This window comes from Nanorana parkeri, unplaced genomic scaffold, assembly GCF_000935625.1.
Source record: "Nanorana parkeri isolate BGI_ZX_2015 unplaced genomic scaffold, ASM93562v1 scaffold95, whole genome shotgun sequence".
Taxonomy (NCBI): domain Eukaryota; kingdom Metazoa; phylum Chordata; class Amphibia; order Anura; family Dicroglossidae; genus Nanorana; species Nanorana parkeri.
Window position 1 is genome coordinate 1265910 of NW_017306363.1, and position 20981 is coordinate 1286890.

The following is a 20981-nucleotide window of genomic DNA, read 5'->3' on the forward strand; positions in this document are numbered from 1 at the left end:
CCACCAGAGGTAGTTCCGCCACTGCTCTCCAACACTCCTCTCATGTACATCTCCTATCCGCTGCCATACCCTCCAACACTCCTCTTGTGCATATCCCGCTTACTGCCCCCACCACCACCTGACACACTATTGTCTCTGGTATTAGAAAAAACGTCTTCAGCATTGTTTGTAATATTGACAACATATTGCTTTAAATAACCTAAATGGTATTTGATTCAACTCCATATACAAGCCACAAAGGCGAACAATCTTTTAAAACCCACGTAGATGACCTACTTTTTCTACCCCATCAGAGACTGTGTCCCATGTGATCTCCAACACAGATGTGAGGGTTCTCTTTCCTTCCACCAACTGGATCTTAGCACTAAAAGAATGATAGGGGTTGTAACCCTCCCCCACTCTTAAAAAAAAAAAAAAAGTCCTGTCCCTTTAAGATGATGTGGTATTCATCATAAAACTGTGAACTTCCGAGATGAAAGGGTGCAGGTGCAGGTGTCAGCGACTTCCTCATCGGGCGAGATCAGGGCTGGAAAACTGGTCGAGCCGGCTAAGAACAAAAAGGAAACTGTCTAATGCCACGTTGTCATGTCAAATGAATCCAGCGCGGCGAGTTCCCCCCAGCGGCGGCGAAAATGAAAACCGCAAAGAACTGGCAGAGAAGATGCGTCACAAACACTCAACAAATGCGTCCCCGGCCATTCCATTTAAAAACACAAATCTTTCAATGGGGCACACTTGTTCCTGTGACAACTGTCCGAGAGTGGATTTCTCTTACATAGGAATAGCCTCCCACTTCCTGTTGAGCATACAGGACAGGAAGTGAAGGGAAATCTCCCCAATGGCACGCACTTGGCAAAAAATTTAACAGAACTTTGACCCTCCCCTATCCAAAATAAAAAGGGAAAGCTCTGGCTGTGGATATACTTTAAGTCATCAAGTACAGCTCAAACCAGAACAATTTTTTAGTCGTGGACACAATGTCCTAATGACCCACTGGCGCCATAACAGGAATTGAGGAGAAACCCTCTCAAGAGGACACTTTATCTGGTGGCAACCATATAATAAGACTTCTCCTCTCCTTGCAGAGATTTTTTCTCACTCCCTGTTGTGTCACTGGGCCAGGAAGAGAACAAATCACTCCCAAATGACACTGACAGACTCCTTCTGCAGGGTGACTGGTCTGGTCTCCGCCCCCTTCTGTGGTTTTCTGCAGGCAGCCTGTAGTGGGTGGGGCCTGCTGGGTCCCTCCCACAGCTCTGCACAGACTATGTACAGCACAGCGATGATGTCACCGCTACTTTTATGGAGGTCATATCTCTATTTGCAAAGGCATTTGGGGCGCACAACGTGGATTTATTTCCTTTGAAACTATTAAAAGGTTTTCTGCCTGGACTTCAGCTTTAAATTTGCCTTCGTCTGGATCCACCGAGGGTTCACTGATGCTTTTTTAATTTTTAATTTATTATTTTAGCTTGAAGGCTTGGGGCTGGTGCAGACTTGGGCGATCCCGGGACAGGCGCGATCCCGTGGGGTTGCTGCACGACCCCATGGGGTAACATCCGTGCGGCAATCGCTAAAAAAAAAGGTGCATGTACCTTTTCTTCCACCGCGATTGCACGGGCGGAATCGCGGCAGGAAACCCCACGATCTGCATGGCGGGACTGGGGTGCCATTATCTGCTAATGGCACTGCCACCACAATCAGCAGTGGTGTGCGACTCCGTGACCGAGTGGATTTCATGCACGACTGCCGCCCGGTCTCGGATTGCCCGGGTGTGAACCTGGCCTTAGATGAAGTGTACAGGTCTAATGTAATCAGTCTGGTTATCTAAGATCTGTATTTATTTTCTGGATGGATGGCTTCTTCTTTATTGTATTTTAATCTGCTGGCAATCCACCAGGCTGGGTGTGTGGCATACTTGTGGAGCTATGTGTATCATTATACGAGGTGGAGTTATAATTGTCCTTATTTCCCTAATCACATTGAAATTTGGACATACACACCTCGGAAAAAAAAAAATCAGCTATGCAGACAGGCAAGTTTGCAGGAGATCATTTAAGTACGATGTAATCAAAGAGGACCTGTCATATCCGGGGGCTGAATGGATACTGCAAGTAGACAGGACATATCCAGTGGAAGAGATTACTATCCCAAAAAGGTGGCCATACACTGTGCGATTTCCGTTCAGAAATCATACACGAACGCTGTTCCGAGCAACAATCGAACAGTTGATGGTACATCACCGATTTTCATTTTTGATACTTATTGGATTTGGTCTTGATGCTTGATGGGGAAGACTACGTATAATCGAATGAGGGTTCGTGCCAGAAACAAAACATTTACAATGAAAATCGTACAATGTATGGTCACCTTACGGCCCGGTTCACATCGGAGCGATCCGAGATACCGCGGTGATCCGCAGGGTTTTGTGCGCGATTGTGGAAACGCAAACCGTGCTTGCGGTGCCATTCATTTCTAATGGCACCCCATTTTTTTTTTTTAAATAAAGTATATTGACGTTTTATCAATGCAATAAAGAAAACATATATCAATGGCGCTGTCATTTTTTTATAGCTCTTCCTGGTATCATATAGATCCTTTAATCTTACTGCACTTGCTCTGCCAATGCATGTTGTCTCAGCCAACATGGTTTAGGGTACTCTTAGCCGGTACAGCTAGTCTTTCTGCGCCACCCCTCCATACCGCCATGGTTTAGGGCAGTGGTGGCGAACCTATGGCTCTCTCTGCTGGCACGCGAGCCCAGGTTCAGGGACCACCAATTGAAATAGATCCGGCTGACCTGGATCGCCGTGGTACGCGATCCGGGCCAGTCACAATCAGGCAGCGGCGGCGAATAAACAAATATGTGTTTTATTGAGTGTATAAGTGCTCATTCATACTGGGCATTTTATCGCGCGATATCGCAAGGAGTCGCCATCCAATGCTTTTCAATGGAGCTGTTTTAATGTACAGCTTCATGTCGCCCGTCGAGGACCCTTTTTCACGCGAATGTCGCATGATTTTTCAATTTTTGCATGCAGCCCCAACGGTGAAGGTCGCGCGATCGTCATTAGACCGTCGCCTGAACAGTCGCGCTATCCCGTGAAATCCGCCCAGGTCAGTGTCGCTCAGTGTGAATGGGGTCTTAATGTTTGAATATGCGGGTTTCTCTATTTTGCCTAAGGCAGTGATGTTGAACATTTCTTAAACCTGAGCGCCCAAACTTCAATACTAAACTTATTTTCAGCGCTGGCACTTTGAGATAAATTGATTTTGCGTCGCAGTTTGGGCACTCGGGTTCAAAAAGGTTCGCCATCACTGGTTTAGGGTATACTCTGCCAGTACATCCTGTTCCTACCCCTCATGCTTTAGAGAATGCTCTGCCACTATATCTTGTTCTCCCTTCACCCCCACCCCCCTTTCCCCTCATGGTTTAGGGTACGCTCTGCTAGTACATCTTGTCCCCCCCCTTCACCATAAAGACCCCTATACAGGTCAGACACCCATACAGTTAAAGGAGAACTATGGGGTTAAAGGCTTTTCCCCATAGTTCTCCTTACGGTAATGGGAGGACACAAACTAGTGTCCTCCCGTCACCCTAGGCTCAGTATACCGCGAGCTGCAGCTCGCGGTATACTGAGACGCCGCAGTATACCGCGAGCTGCTGCTCGCGGTATACTGAGACGCTGCAGCTTTTGTGCCCAGCTGCGTGACTGACAGCTGGCTCTGCCTATCTAGAGGCAGAGCCAGCTGTACCCGCCCCCTCCCCCGTCCGTTCCGCCAGTCAGCGCTGGTGGATCGGAGAGGGGGGAATCCAGCCCCTCCCCTGTCACGGCAGAGAACCGTGACAGGATCGAGAGGTGAGCGAACGCCGGTATGTGTTCGCTCACCACCCGATCTACTGAGCCGCCCTGTGACAGTCTCATTGTCACAGGTCGGCTAGAACTATGAGGTGAGTGAAAAGCATTCACCTCATAGTTCTCCTTTAAGCCCCCTATACACATTCCCCTATACAGTTCAGACACCTATCCACAGACCACTATACAAAGACCCTTATACAACTTATACAAAGACATTTACACAAAGACCGTTATACAGTTCAGACACCTATACAGAGCCCCAATATGTAGACGATTCCACTTCTAAAAGCTGTAAGATGTAAGCTACAATTTTCGACTTTTGCACCTGAGAAGCAATGGTGGTAGAGGACCAGAAGACAACTAACGTAATTGTGCATCAAGACTTTCCTTATATTTGTGTATTGCTGGCAGGTTAATATTTCTGTCTGCGTCTCACTGGTCACAAATCTGGTGTGGAGCTGTACAGTGATGACAGTCCCGGACCAGATGTGATTCAGAGGGGTGCGTGTAGGAGCTGCAATAGATGGCGCCCTGTATAAAGCAGGAAGGAAGGAAGTTATCAGCACTCCACAAATATATTTCTCACATTTATCTGTGATGTTACAAAGCTCAAATAGCCAACTTTTCAAGGCCTCGCAAGGTTCCCTTTTCAAGGGCGGCTCAATGACATCAAATGCATTGTTGGAGTGCTGAGGACTTCCTTCTCTGCTACTGTGTTCCACTGGTGAGAGTTACCTTCAGCTTCTGTTACATAGCATAGTACGTGAGAGGAAATCTCTCTGAAGTTAGAACAAGTGTCCCCATTGGAATATTTTCCCTCCTCTCTTTTTCTGGATTTTCCATCTCTTTCAGTGCCAGTGACGATAGTCATCAAGCCACACCAAGAAGATGAATCTCTCTATAGGGGACCTAGTCAGTCGTACAATCCTGGAATGGGGGTCTAACACCTCCCCACTCTAAAACAAATAAAAATAAAAACTTCAAGGTAACACAACTCACAGAGGGTGCGTGGTGTAGTTACAGGCAAGTGTTGGTTGTGCCTTTAAATATAAACAGAAACATGCAAATGTATCACAACTGGAAGATCTGACATACATGGGAAAGAAAAACTCACCTTTGATTACAGGTTTTTCTCCCAGTCGCTGAACGCTTCCGATGGCGGTCTGTAAGGAGTCTTCAGGTAATATCTCAGCAAAGAAATAGCCTAAGTACCAGGCACACACGGAGGCACATAATAATCCGATCACCTTCACCGTAGCTGGGAAAACACAAATACAGAAGGTTATGGACGAGCTCTAGAATCTGTTCAAGAGAGAAGCGGATATATAACGGATTGATATATGGAAGAAAAGTCTTTCAGGATTGACCTAAATTCAAATATTTATGGAACAATTCAAGGCAACAAGTAAAATCAATCCACAAACCTCTCATTTTATCCCGGCGAAGGCTGCTACTGTACTAGTCAGGAAATCAACAAATCTGACTTCTGCATTTAACTACAGCCAGACTTCACATAGCTGCTCACATGGATCATGCATGACGTATATGCGTATGCTTGACACACACAGATGTGGACAAATTTATTGGTACCCTTCCAGATCATTGAAACTAGGGATGCACCGATAACATTTTTTTGGTAACGAGTACGAGTACCGATATTATGCTTTAGGTACACACCGATACTGAGTTCCAATACCAGTGCTTCCGCTAGGATAGAGCCGGCTCCCCAGGGAATCAGGAAGCTGGGCGGCGGGTAATGGCATGCCGCCCGGCTTCCCGATTGCCTGGGAAGCCGGGTAATGGCATGCCGCCCGGCTTCCCGATTGCCTGGGAAGCCGGCTCCATGTTGTTTGTACTTGCCCAAATGCTCGGTATCGGCACCGATACCAATACTAGTATCGCTATAAGTGCATCCCTAGATCATAGTGATATATCTGTAATCACACAGGTCACACAATCGGTCAATGAGCCCTTCTAAATGGAGAAAAGTCATCATCATTCTGCTGTTGCAAAGGAGAGAGTGTTGTCGGAGGAGATCAGAAATAATTTATAGATCAGCATGTCAAAGAAAAGGCTATAAGACCATCTCCAAGCAGCTTGATGTTCCTGGAACCATAGTTGCAAATATTAGGTTAAGGTCCGCGGGAGTGTAGCCAACCTCTCTAGACATGGCCGCAAGAGGAAAATCCACCCCAGATTGAACAGAGTGTATAGAAGACAAATAGCCAAAGAAAACTTCCAAAGAGATACAAGCTGAACTCCGAGGTCAAGGTTCACCAGGGTCTGATTGCACCATTCAATGTTTCTGAGGGACAACAGGCTCAAAAGAAGAAAACTCAGGAGCACTCCGCTGTTGAATGAAAAACCATAAAAACCAGAATAGAATTTGCTAAAATGTATATTGGCAAACCACAGTGCTTCTGGGACAATATTCTTTGAAACGAGAGACAAAACCGGAGCATTTTAGCAAGTCACAGCAGCTCTATGTTCACAGACGAAAATATGAAGGTCTTAGGGAAAATATTGCCGTACCTACTGTGAAACATGGAGGATTGGTTATGTTTTGGGGCTGCCTTGCTGTGTCTGGCAAAGGGTGCCTTCAATCTGTGGGCACAATGAAATATGAAGCCCATCAAGGAATTCTTCATAGAATCAAAGAATTAAACATCCTGCTTTGTCTCAGTCGCAGGTTATGGGCCCTTTAACAGAATAAATAATGACTAAGACCCAAGAATGGCTAAGAATGACTATTCTGAAGTAGCCTTCTATGGGCCCTGATCTGAATCCTATGGAACATCTCTGGAAAGAGCTGAAACATGCAGTCTGGAGAAGGCACCCTTCAAACCAGGGACAGCTGGAGCAGTTTGCCCAAGAAGAGTGGGCCAAACTACCTGTAGTCTGATTTTTATTAAATATGGAATAATAAATGATAAATGGCAATTACTTTGATCAGTCACTTCAGAAAAAAAAAGTGTGGGATATTTTTTTTTTTTCGTGGAAGGGTGCAAATGCAAAACCAAATTTCTTCAACGCCTTTATGAGAACCAGCTTGACCAGAGTGTGTAAGTTTGAACTATAGACACCTTCATGTGAGAAGACCAAGCCATGTTATATGGTTACGTGTAGTGATGTTTCGATACTAGTATGGGTATCAGGGCCTCACAAGTACTTGTACTGAGGCCAATACCAGCCCCTTACATTTTTAAACCACAGTGGCTGTCTGAGTTCCCACGCTTGGGGGAACCTCAGGCAACCTGCTGGAGACCTGGCAGTAGCTGTCCTTAGCAGTGTCTGTCCGATTCTAGATCTCCTGCTCCTCCTTCCTGGCTTGGGCACAGCCATGGACAGCCCCACACCACACGTAAAGCCCTGGAGCCGATGCCTGTTCAACTCTCCACACAGCATTTCAAGATCTACAGGGGGACAGAATTCGACACAACACCAACACATGCCCAATCAGCATAGCTACTGCCCGCAGAGCCCTGCAGAGATCCACGTGCCGCCTAAGTGAGATCAGCACGCAGCCTGCTGACATGTATTCAGCTCTAGTGACATCTGTATATTTAGCTCTGGTGACATGTGTATTCAGCTCTGGTGACATCTGTATTCAGCCCTGGCGAGAAACTGCCCTAAAATCATGAATCTGTATTGTTTTAGAAAAAATGTCACATGTCCCTTTAAGAAAAAGTATTGGTAAACTGGTATCGGTGAGTACCTGAGGGGAAGTACTTGGTCTTAAAAAGTGGTATCGGGACATCCCTAGTTACGTGTCCTAGATACAGTATTTATACTCTGATTTGGTTTGAATTGATTTGTCCACAAGAACATAATAAAACTCTTGATTGTGGAAGTTTCAGAATGTGACCTTCATATGCAGTTCAATACTTTGTGTGACTACTGACCAGGTGGACTGCGCTATTTTAACCTGACCAATCACATATTGAATGTCATTCCTTTCCTGCTGAACCGCTGACCGGGGGGCGCGTGCCAGCACCACATGCCTCAGCAAAAGCTGATTTTTCAATCAACTTTTGTCGGAGGAGTCAGGTGGAAAATTGTTGGCCAAACAGTGACTGAAACCATAGAGCTGCAGCCGCTGCTTAGGTATTCGGACAGCGGCACCCCCTTGTCAGAATACAATAGCTGGCAGGAGCGATTTCTCACTCTACGTTCTTTAGCGTGGATGGGGAAATGGGGTGATTGTGGTGTTTGGCCAGCTTAAGTCAGCATCGGATGATTGGGATTCTATAAATTGGGTATTGGCTACGTGCATAATACATGTTGTCGCTCGGGCCATTTACTTCTTCTGCTTAATATATACCTACGCATTTCAATGTGTCACAGGTTGAGGCTGGGCTCACACCATTTTCCGGACCAGATCTGGAATGCAGTGCATCTCGTTTTTGCCACAAATTTTCAGCGATTCTGCCGCATTCCAGAGCTGTTTTTTTTCTTTTAGCTTAAAAAGGAGAACTATGAGGTGAGTGATTTCCACTCACCTCATAGTTCTAGCCGACCTGTGACAATGAGACTGTCACAGGTCGGCTCAGTAGATCGGGAAGTGAGCGAACACATACCGGCGTTCGCTCACTTCTCGATTCTGTCATGGCTCTATGCCGTGACAGGGGAGGAACTGGATTCCCCCCTCCCCGATCCGATAGCGCTGACTGGCGGAACGGACGGGGGAGGGTACAGCTGGCTCTGCCTCTAGATAGGCAGAGCCAGCTGTCACTCACGCAGCTGGGTGGATCCAGACAGAATTGTCGGGATCCGTTTCAGCTGCGGCGTCTCAGTATCCTGCGAGCTGTAGCTTGCGGTATACTGAGCTTTGGGTGACGGGAGGACGCTAGTTTGTGTCCTCCCGTTACCCTAAGGAGAACTATGGGGAAACGCCCTAACCCCATAGTTCTCCTTTAAAATGGGCTTTCAGGTGCGGTCCAGTGCGTTCCATGCGTTTTTGATGCGTTTCTATGTGTTCCAGTGCATTCCAGACCAGACAAAATTATACATGCAGTATTTTTCTGGTCTGGAACGGACTGCACTGGTGTGAACAGAGGCCAGTAATAGCAAAGGGATACATTAGGATGCATTTTGGATCCGGAAACAATCTGGTCTGGAGATGATCTGAATGTGGTGTGAATGGGTCCTTAGACAGATTAGTTACCTTGTGTTACCCTCAGTGGCGTCACAAAGGGGGTGCGACCCGCACCCGTGTGACACCATTGCAAAAACCTCTAAAAAAGTCAGCTGTCAGGGACCGACAGTGTCAGGAGAGAGAAGGGGACCCCGCAACATAACTCATCCCGTCGGGTGAACGTCCCCTCCTCTCTCTGCTGGCGTCCATCATCAAGATAGCCGCCGGCAGGCGTCAATCAGATGGCTGCGCATGCGCGATGACGTCACACGCACACACGATGACGACACATCGGGGTGTCACCTGGCCTCGGGACGCCCCTGGTTACCTTTTAGATTATTATTTATGTCCATTATATAGACAGATATACTGTATGTCTTCCAGGAAATGACATCACAATTGTTGGTTTTTCCCTATGTTGGGTCAGGAGTGAGACAACCTGCGTTTTTCGGGAAATGATAATAATGCTGTTTTTCTAATATTTACTCTGCGCTTCATCACTTATATCTTCTATTTTTTGGGGTTATTATTACTTTAGTACACTTGAGTCGCACCCCATGTGAATTGGGTGGTATTTTTGGACTGTGCCAATTAGGTGCCATTTAATATAGATGTGTGTGGTTGGCTTTGATCCACGGCAAACAGAGAACGTATGCGTAACAGGGCGATGACAAAAAGTGTCAACATGCTAAGCCGACTGATCAAAGACTGAAACTTGGCATCGAGACGTGTCACCTTTGCAGAGAACATACGTTGTCATTAGCCGGGTCATTCCCAGTGAACTATAGACACATGTACTGTAAGCAAGTTTAAGAGTAGAACTCCAGGCAAAAAAGGCAAAGAAGGCAGCACAGTGGCAACTGGAAGTCCCTGGTTCAAATCCCAGTCAGGACACTATCTGCATGAAGTTTGCATGTTCTCCCTGTGCTTGCGTGGGTGTACTCCCGCACTACAAAGACATGCTGGTAGGTGAATTGGCTCCTCTCTAAATCGGCCCTTGTATGTATGCATGTGAGATAAGGACCTTAGATTGTAAGCTCCTTGAGGAAAGGGACTGATGTGAATGTGCACATATGTAAAGTGCTGCGTAAACTGTCGGCACTATATAAATATCTGTAATAAATAAATAAAAAAGCCAACAGCCCATTAAGAGGTCAAAAAAAAAAAAAAGGAGCAGTTGCTGCAATCTTCACCTTGAGTCCAATGCTATCCCACACAATACTCCTTTTCCACCACTAGATTTCCTCAGTCTGACGTCCAGCACCATTCACCCCACTTACTCTGAGCTCAGGCTGTCATGAACCTTACCTTCGCCCTGTGACCGGACAGTGAATGGAGAAGCAGCACAGTGATGAGCTGATCTCTACTCCATCAGCATTTTCCTTGTCAACTCATGAACTGATTGGCTCCTTGTGCTGCTGCTTTTTTTTTTCACACTCCAGCCCTGCTGTACAGGGACTGCATTAGGCTGTCCAATTCAGGAGCGAGCAGGGTATTTAAGAGCCAGCTCCATTGACAACTAGAGACAAAGTTGGACACCAGCTGTGAATTTAAAGGAGCATTGGCGACCTTGCTCCTGGGATTTGTCCAGCCCTGAGGATTTGTAGTTCCACCACAGCTGGAGGGCCGCAGTTTGGCTACCCCTGATCTAGCACATTCCTCATTGACAGTTTAATGACAGCGAGAATTGTTATAAAGCTGCACTATTCTCTGCCCTGGAATCGCCCAATCTAGCCCAGAGACTTTGCTGCATGCCTGCCATACATTTCACCCTTCATACCGGTAGTAAGGTACACGCACTATTCCTCATACTGACACTGGGGATCATAGACCAGGAAGTGCGGATACAGTTATTACGTCACTACAAAGTTTATGAGATGTGCAAACATCACAGGCCTCGCCTTCGCCCCAATTTACAAAGCTTTTTTTTACAAGGATAAGGATCTTTATTTTAACCATGTGACTGTCATTTTCTAATCTCATTGGACTCTTTTGGAAATAAGGATCCATAATCTGATGTATTCGCTTGACACCACAAAGCCTGAGTTCCAGAGCATTCGTCTCTGGAACGCAAGCCAGCCTGCTCCATGCGTTCAGGGGCAGGAGAGGGCATGGCGGTGCATTGAAGTCAATGGCACTGCAGCCATGCCCCTTGCCCGGGCCACATTAGTGCCTGCGTACCAGTCCAGTGCAATCTGCAAATATAGTGCTAGCACTATTTTTGCAGATCGCACTGGACCGGAACGCAGGCACTAATGTGCTACGCGTTCGGGTGCGGGCGATCACACTACGGACGGGGTGTGTGGCTGCGCGCTCACCTATCTCTCCCTCCGCTTCGGCTACGTAATGTCCCTCGGGGTCCTCACGTCTAATACAAGCAAATGGACCTGTATTTGCCATGATGACGTCAGCGAGGCTTAGACCGCCGGGGCCCGGGGAAAAAAAGAGGCTGCGGGGATCGAGGATTAGGCGAATATGCATGTCCTTTAATCCAGCTCCTAGACCAGGGGTAGCCAAACTCCGGCCCTCCAGCTGTGGTGGAACTACAAATCCCTTGAGGCATTCCAAGATTCCCACAGACATGACAGAGAGATGCATCATTGGATTTGTAGTTTCACCACAGCTGGAGGGCCAGAGTTTGGCTACCCCTGCTCTAGACCAAAATGAGCAGTCAACTCCTTCAGTGCGGGGTAGCCTCACTGCAAGGGTTAATTCCTGGAATTCGTCCTTAAATTGTACACATATACCTGCTTGAATGCAGTGACACATATTCACCATATCCTGTGAATATGCACTGCCGTGTCACCTATTTCACAGAGCTCGCTTTCCGGACTATAGATGTGATGAAGAGTTTAGTAGGCCCATCATCACTGCTTGCAGGCAGCAAGGCACCATGGGATATGCAGTCCTTTGAAATCAAATGTAAACCAAAGGAATGAGCAGAGGAGAAGACGCAAAGCTTGCAGAGGATCCAGGAAGTTGCTGGAAGAGATGGCCAGCAGATAGACAGCACTCACAACATGAAAGCTATTGTATGTATTGCTATGACAATGCTGAGACTTTAGATCTCCTCTAAAAGGAAACCTTTACGGAAAGACATATTGAAGAAAGCCAGGTAATCAGCATTTGCAGAAGCCGCCTCAGTGTATCTCCCAGCACAGGTCTCCTTTAAATAATAGAGAGCAAAGTGCAATGATACCGGCACTGACATGAGGCGTGAATCCGGTTCTGATTTTTACAACACACAGTGACACACTCAGAACTGTCAAACATTAACAGTGAGAAATGACACTCATATCTGCTATATGTGCGGGCACGGACTACTGTTACAGCTCAACTCCGGGAGGATATAAAAGACGCAAATGAATGCAGCTCTGTAATCTATATTACATCCTTAAGGGGTTCATTTAGAAAGGTTACGCCCACAGCACTAGCGCCCCTAGATGGCGCCGACAAGTATAGTCACCAGTGCCACCTTGGGGCACAAGTTCCTAGAGTCGTCAGCCCCATCTAGGGGTGCCAGTTCCTAGATTCATCAGTGCCATCTAGGGGTTCTAGTTCTTATAGTCATCTGTGCCATCTAGGGGAGCCAGTTCCTAGAGTAGTCAGTGCCATCTAGGGGCGCCAGTTCCTAGAGTCATCAGTGCCATCTAGGGACGCCAGTTTCTAGAGTCATCAGTGCCATCTAGGGACGCCAGTTTCTAGAGTCATCAGCGCCATCTAGGGGCGCCAGTTCCTATAGTCATCAGTGCCATCTAGGGGTGATAGTTCCTGGAGTCATTAGTGCCATCTAGGGGTGCTAGTTCCTAGAGTCATCAGTACCATCTAGGGACGCCAGTTCCTATAGTCATCAGTGCCATTTAGGGGCCCTAGTCCATCTAGGCACTGACGACTATAGTGTCCTGTGAATGGCATCCGCCTGAAATGAACCCCTAAATATGCGAGTGCCTTAATTTGATTTGGTAACAGCCGTCTTGCAATCCACTGTACAGTGCAAAGCTCGGACTGGAAGAGGGACAGGCAGGCCTGGGAACTAATCAGTTGTGCTGCATGCAAATGTGCCAACGAGGGACATTATGATAGAAGCAGTGAGCAGAAAGAACAGAGAGATTACTTTATCAGTCTGCTGCTGATCTTTCACTGTCCAGTCAGCAGACCGGAGGTAGAGTATACCCACCAATGTATCCCTTCTACAGTCTATAACAGTAAGTGATGTCAGCCTTCTGGCTGTGCAGCAGAGCTTGGTGAACCTCAGCGCTGGATGCACACAAATACAAATCCTTTGGCAGGTAAAGCAGCTCTCATATACTGTATGTAGCCATTTCCCTGGAGTTCAACTATAACGTAGCTTACCTCCAGAGACGTCATCTAGGAAACTATGCATCACCAAGGAGGCAGAACATCAGAAAACAAAAAGGATCTCAGAGCCAATTCCCTGGAGACCAAAGAAAACTCTTTCTGCCAAGGGGGGTATAAAAGCCTCCAGCCAAACGGCCCCGGGATTGGTTAAATAGAACCGTTTAACACCCAGAACACCTTTGTAAAGGGAAAGAATTTCAGCGATGACACCCGGAGACCAGTCCTGCTATGGTGACCAACATGGTGACCAACAACAGAGATGGCAAAGATAACAGGAAAACGTCTATTGCATTGCTGGAGATGAGCCGCTTCTGCAAATGAGCTCGGCAATCACCATCGATGATACAAAATCACCTGCACTCCATGCAGCATACAGACCTTAATAAAAGGGTGGTGCTTGAAGTGACTACACAGATGGCGCCTATCAGATACAGTCCATAATAGAAGTCACCAACACTCAATGATATGTGCAAGAAGTAAAGCACTTTAGTAAATTGTCACATGCGTCATACAGCCAACGTTTCGGGGCCACGCAGGGTCCCTTCTTCTGGGCGACATAGTGACTCGGCAATCACAAGACGCGATAAACAGGATGTTAAAGTGTTCCTAAAGCCAAAAACTAAAATGTAACATAGCGCAGATTATCAGTAGTGATGGGCTCGGGCGTGAGCCCGCCGGGAAGCTGTCAGCGCTGGGGGCCAATCACAGGCACGGAGACATTTCCCGATCTCTGCAGCTGCGGACCGGGAACATGTCTCAGTGCCTGTGATTGGCCCTGCGCGCTGACGGCTTCCTGGCGGGCTCGGCACGAGGCGCTTGCGAACACGACCGAGCCAATCACTAATTATCAGTCCTTAGATGTGGTGGCGGCATTCGCTTTCCTGTTTCTATACGTGGAGATCCTACGAATAACACACTTCCTGTCCCATCATGTCTACACTCAGGGCTCAACATTTCAAGTCCGGAGCTACTAGCCAGGCCCTAAGAGTTACTTGCAACAAGTTGCCCTACCTAACCCCTACCCTGCCCCGGCCTTAACTCCACCCGTAAACACACCTTCTTAAATTATCTTATAATAGTTGCTTGTAAATGGCAGATTCGGGATTCCTGCTGCAGGAAAACGCAAGGAATCCCTAATCACACCTGAAAAATGGGTGTGAATGGGGCCTAATATACACATACACAATAATACAATTCTCAACCTTAAATGTCCCCCCACACACAAAAAATAATACACCCTCCATCCCAACTACGGAAAACGCAAGTTCCTGATACAGGAATCCTTAATCGCAGGGGCCTAGTACATTTAAATAACTTTAAAAAGAGGAACTTTACCCTTATCTTTGAAATGACAACAAACACACCTTTAGAAATATTTAGTAATGACAATCTACAAAACACACACTTCTAGATAATTGCCGTCTTTGTATTCTTTGCATGCGTTATTTCTCTTTTCCTCCCCATTCTTCTCACAGCGGCCATTTTTACTAAGGGCAGATTAATAGATCTCCCTTTACTTCCTGGAACTCTGTCACGTGTGACCATGCACATCATCTCAGGGGAGGAAAATCCCTTTCCCTGAGATCACAGATGAGATTTCCCAGCAATGCTCTGCTGATGCAACTTTCCCAGGATGCAACGCTTGGGCACATTACATCATTTGTGCCAAAGTGGACCAGGAAGTGAATGAACGCTATCTAGAAATAAAAGGAAAAACATGTTTGTTTAACTAATGAATGTAAAATGATTTTATATCAGTATGCAGTATTCTTAAAAGGATAAAACAGTACTTTTAGACTATGTTAAAGTCCATTTCCAGGGGGAAAAAAATACCCTTGCAATAGGGCTACCCCTGCACTGCAAGGGTTAACAGCTCATTTTTGTCTAGGGGTATTGTGGAAAGGATTCTTACTTACCTGATCTCCGCTCCCACGGGCTCCAAACACGCCCCCCCCAAGTTCCAGTGGTCTGAGGCCTACTGATGTCATCAAGTACTTTGCAGGGCCCATAGCCCTACATTATGCAAGAGGACACAGAGGGACAGTCCATAAGCTGGAGTATAGGGGGGAGATGTGAAGTCCAACTGCCAGAGGGAGCAGGATAAGGTAAGTAAAAGTTCTTTAAACAGCTCCCCTAAAATACACTGATCATCCATAACATTATGACCACGAGCCTAATATTGAGACCCCATTCTCCTGACTTGTCGAGGCATGGTCTCCACTAGACCTCTGAAGGTATGCTGTGGTATCTGGCACCAAGCCGTCAGTAGCAGAACCTTTAAGTCCTGTAAGTTGTGAGGTGATCGGCCTCCATGGATCAGACTTGTTTTTCCAGCACTTCCCACAGATGCTCGATTGGATTGAGATCTGGAGAGTGGAGGCCAAGTCAACACCTCAAACTCGTTGTTGTGTTCCTCAAACCATTCTGCAGTGTGGCAAGGCACATTATCCTGCTGAAAGAGGCCACTGCCACCAGGGAATACTGTTTCAATGAAGCACTGTACTTGGCCAGCAACAATGTTTAGGTCGGTGGTACGTGTCAAAGTAACATCCACATAAATGGCAGGACTCAATGTTTCCCAGCAGAACATTGGCTAAAGCATTACACTGCCTCCGCTAGCTTGCCTTCTTCCCATAGCGCATCCTGTTGCCATTTGTTCCCCAGGTAAGTGACACACATGCCCACAGCCATCCACATGAAAGAAAACGTGATACATCAGACCAGGCCACCTTATTCCATCGCTCTGTGGTCTAGTTCTAATGCTCACATACCCAATGTAGGTGCTTTTGGCGGTGGACACGGGTCTTCATGGTCAGCTGTCTGCGGCTTCACAGTCCCATACGCAACAAATTGCTATGCACTGTGTGTTCAGACACCTATCAGAACCAGCAAGAACTTTTTCAGCAATTTCAGATACAGTAGCTCTTCTACTGGATCGGACTACACAGGCCGGCCTTTACTCCCCACATTCATCAATAAACCTTGGCCACCCATGACCCTGTTGCCGGTTCACTAGTTTTCCTTCCTTGGACCACTTTTGATAGGTCCTGACCACTGCAGGCCGGGAACATCCCACTAGAGCTGCAGTTTTAGAGTTGCTCGGACCCAGTCATCTCGCCATCACAATTTGGTCTTTTTTAAAGTCGCTGAAATACTTACAATTAGGGCTGCAACAACTAATCGCCATAATCGATTATAATCGATTATTCAAACAGTTGTCAACTTTTTCAATCATCGATTAATCGGCTTCTGATTAGTTGGCCCTGTTCACGGCTCCACACACGCTGCACGCCGCACCTCCTCCCCACTTCACGCTCACCACTGCCAGACCCGCCCGCTCGCATCCACGCTCCACACGCCGCACCTCCTCTCCGCTTCACGCTCACCGCCCGCCGGTGAGCAAGCATGGGAGGATGACAGGCCCAATAGACAGGCCCGATCTAAGAAGCAAGTTGCTGGAATAATGCTCAGGTAAGCCTGCACTTTCCCACACATGGTGCTCTATAATGTATTGTTGGGATTTGTTGTATTCCTATATTATATAGCTGGTGGTATTCCGCATTGCGCTGTATAGAGGACTACAAATCCCAGCAATAATACATTATACAGTGCAATGCAGAATACCGCCAGCTATAAGGTACTATTGCTGGAATTTGTTGTATTCCTCTATAGCTGGTGGTATTTTGCATTGTGCTGTATAATGTACTATTGCTGGGTTTTGTAGTCCTCTATAGCCGGTGCCATTCTGCATTCATTGCTGTATAATTATACACTTAATTTCACTATATTGCACACCACACTTTTTTTTTTCTTTTTTACCTCCACTGCTCCAAGCTTGCTTCTGTGATGGACTACAACCTCAATACAAACTAGTAGTCCATCACTGGAGCCATTTTTTAAAATGTACTTTATTTTTTTTAGCCGATTAATCGAACTTAATAATCGGCTAACTAATCGATTTTGAAAATAATCGTTAGCTGCAGCTCTACTTACAATTGCCCATTTTTTCTGCTTCCAGCACATCAACTTCAGGGACAATAGTTTTTCCATTCCCTGGAGGCTTTAATCTTCATATACCCTTGGATAATAAGCCAGTTTGTACATATGAAATCTTACATCTGCATTTTCTATCCAAGTGCTTTCACAGTAAGCCTTCATTCACACTAGAAAAGGCCGGCACGTACAGCTCCATGCTTCGTGCACGGCCGTATCGGGCCGCTCCCGGGAAGGACAGGTGCTGCGTGTGATTAGTACGCAGCCCCCGTCCTTCTCTATGGGAGTATGCGGCCGTACGCCGCCCTACGCTCATCTCAAGTGCAGGTCCGTACCGGTGCGTGTTTCCTGGCTCGGACACAGACAGAATCCATCCTGTCAGCGTACGAGTACGGACACCTGCACGGACGTGCAGGGCGGGTGAGCGTAGGGCGGCGTATTCCCATAGAGAAGGACGGGGGCTGCATACTAAATCACACGCAGCACCTGTCCTTCCCGGGAGTGGCCCGATACGGCCCTGAACGCAGCACAGAGCTGAACGTGTCGGCCTTTTCTAGTGTGAATGAGGGCTTACCCTCACAGGCCTAAGCCCGCCTAAAAACATTGCCTTACTTAGATTCAGCCTGTATGCATATGTACTCTTACTTCAGACCAGGACTGAAAAGGATGAGCGTGCACAATGCTTCATATTGTTTGATTTAGCCTTCAGAGAAAAGAGCCATGAATGATGGCGTTGCACTGCAATGGTGTAATCAAAAGAGATCACAAAGTCCTAGAACCAGGCGGCCCCTGTATCAATTGGTATAATCCTGGCTCATCTTCCCGCCCCTTGGGGTACCAAAAGTTCAATGGTGGAAAGCAGAATGCCCACCTACTGGTAACCCTGGAGCCTTCATCCTTCCACGTGTCAGCTCACATTAGACAGACCTGCAAATGCCGAGTGACAATGGAGAACAGAAAACACAGACAAGTACACTGCTAGAAGCGGATAATAAATCCCTAAATCAATAAGGAAAAAATATATGACCATGCCAAATACGGTATATTTGCTCATCACTCACACAGGTTCTGCTTTGTGCGCAATATTGTTACACATTAACTCTGCTTTACTGCAACTGCACCTCAGCCTGCTGTGACTGAATGACAACAATACACTGTTCATACAGCTGAGTGATTTCATCTCAGCAGTTGTTCAGCAGGAACACTGACCATACTACCCGATATACAGATATCTTCTAGGGAGGGCAGGGGTATGCAAACTCCAGCCTTGTAACTGTGGGGAAACTACAAATTCCAACATGCCTCTGGCTGTCTTGCAATGCCCAATAGGATTTGTAGTTCCACAAGAGCTGGAGGGCCAGAATTTGACTACCATGTAAGGCAGTGGTTCTCAACCTTTCTAGGGCCGGGACCCCTTGGTAACATTTGCCAAGTTGTGGTGACCCCCAACGGTAAAATGTAGGGATGACGCGGCTGCTGCAGCGACATCTGGCGGCGTGGCGGGAGAACTGACACTGCTGCGCTAGGAGAGGGCTGAGGAGGACTCTCACCTTATTATTGTTTAAAATGTTCTTATTTTTTTAATAATTTGTTTCTAATTTCTTATGAAATCCCTTTTTCATTTTTTAAATTCTTTTATTTTTATTTCTTTAATCATTTTTTCCACTTAGAAGTTATCACACAGAGGTAACAAACCCCTGTGTAATAGCAATTGGAGGTGACAGGTTCTCTTTATTGACCCTGTCACAAAGAGCAGAGAAAGCGCTTCTCCCCTGGGTAGCCGGAAGCCGCCAGGCGACCCCTGGCAAATCGTCATTCGACCCTCGACGGGGTCCCGACCCCCAGGTTCAGAACCACTGATCTAAGGGGGCTTATCTGCAAATACAGCCGTGAAGATATGGAATATTTATAATTGTATTTCCAATGTCGTAGTGTAAATATTTTTTATATAACGTCACATAATAAAATGTATTTTAGGCAAAGCAGAATCGTAAACCACCAAATACTTTGTTTGAAGAGAGATATACAGGGTGCCACTGAAGTATGCTGTCCATATACTTGCGAAACAGCACATATGGAGGAATCCCCCTGCCAGGTTATTGTATTCACACAGTCGGCTTCCACAGCTGTCAGAATACCCAACAGTGACTGCAGACAATTGGATGTGGTCCCTGTTCAGCCTTTGACTTTGAAAAAAAAACAAAACCATTCCCGTAACCATTAATTAACCAAACACATTAGACATTAAAAAAGCTGTTTCTTCATTTTTAAATACCTTGTTTTATCTGTAAACATTTTGCGCCGCAATGCAGCGGGCGGCCATGTCTGCTGTGGGAAAAGCCGCTCCTTTGCGGGCGGCCATGTCTGCTGCGGGAAAAGCCCCTCCTTTGCGGGCTGACATGTCTGCTGCGGGAAAAGCCCCTCCTTTGCGGGCGGCCATGTCTGCTGCAGAAAAAAGCCAATTCTTTGCAGGCGGCCATGTTTGCTGTGGGAAAAGCCGCTCCTCCGTGCCCTCTCTTCGTCATCCAGGAAAAAGCAAAAAAAAAAAAATGGCGGAGAGATCTAGGGAGATTTGCAATCTGATCTCGCAGCCATTTTTTTTTCTTGAACAAGCTCTCATTTTAATGACAAAGCAATCCCAGGATGCATTGCTGAACTGAACATTACTGAACTACTTTGCCCCTGGTAGGCAGGAAGTGAACGCTCTGCAAGTGTAAGTGTTTCAATATGACAGCATTTTACACCTGACATGTCTATGTTATTACTTATCAGCATAGATAGAGGAATGCATTGGTGGGATTTGAGTTTTGAGTGTAAAGGTCCGCTTTAACCACAGAGCCAGAACAAGCACTTGATCCAATCATCTTCTTTACAGTAGTTTTCAGGAGTCCCACCATTGCTGGTGCAGGTCTCTGATCCAGCGCTGACTCCTCTTTCTTCCTGTCCCGGAATCAGTGTGGGTGCACGCTGCCTGGCTGCCTTCATTGACTTACACTGTGTCTCTGCTCTTCTCCCGGCCAAAGATCTGTACTACGCATGCGCCCGCCCCATGATCGTTTGCGGCTGCCCGAGAATCTTCAGATCTTCGGACGGGAGCGAGCGGCGGAGACACAGTAATAACCCTTTTGTAAATTTAAAAAAAAAAATGTTTTTGCATTGATCTACTGCTTGCTATCTGATCTATATATACACTGCTTGCTATCAGTAGGTATATGCAACAACATGCGAGGCTTTAATTATCCTTTAATGGCAGAAAGCAGAATCTCCCATATACCGGCGTGTAAACACGCATTGCACAGAATAACGCTAACTATGGACCGGAATTGGGCTGTAAACTAGTGGAAATATGAGATTCTGGATAATAATAAATAGGAGAAGGGGCAAAAAGGCCAATGGCGTGGCTAGAAACGCTGAAATATAATTAAAAGGAAAATAACCACGGAATCAAACTAATAATAAAACAGGATTTTCAGGTTCCAAGGGCAGGACGTTCCTATTCAAAGGCAAATATTACATTTCACTGTCTGGAGGTGACAACCTGCAAACCTAATGAAGGATGAAACGTCTTCTAATTGTTTGTCAGAAGCCTCTCCCTGTGTAGACAATGGCCTGATCTTTTCACATTGCTTTAAAAC

At 46.6% G+C, this 20981-nt stretch overlaps 1 protein-coding gene across 1 annotated transcript in view; it reads right to left on the reverse strand.

Moving 5' to 3' along the window:
• FAM3B (family with sequence similarity 3 member B) overlaps positions 1-20981 on the reverse strand; it is a 45970-nt gene that overhangs the window by 15875 nt on the left and 9114 nt on the right. The window contains exon 2 of the mRNA XM_018552697.1: positions 4975-5118. Coding sequence (XP_018408199.1) covers positions 4975-5118 — 144 coding nt within the window. The remainder of the gene's footprint in view (positions 1-4974; positions 5119-20981) is intronic.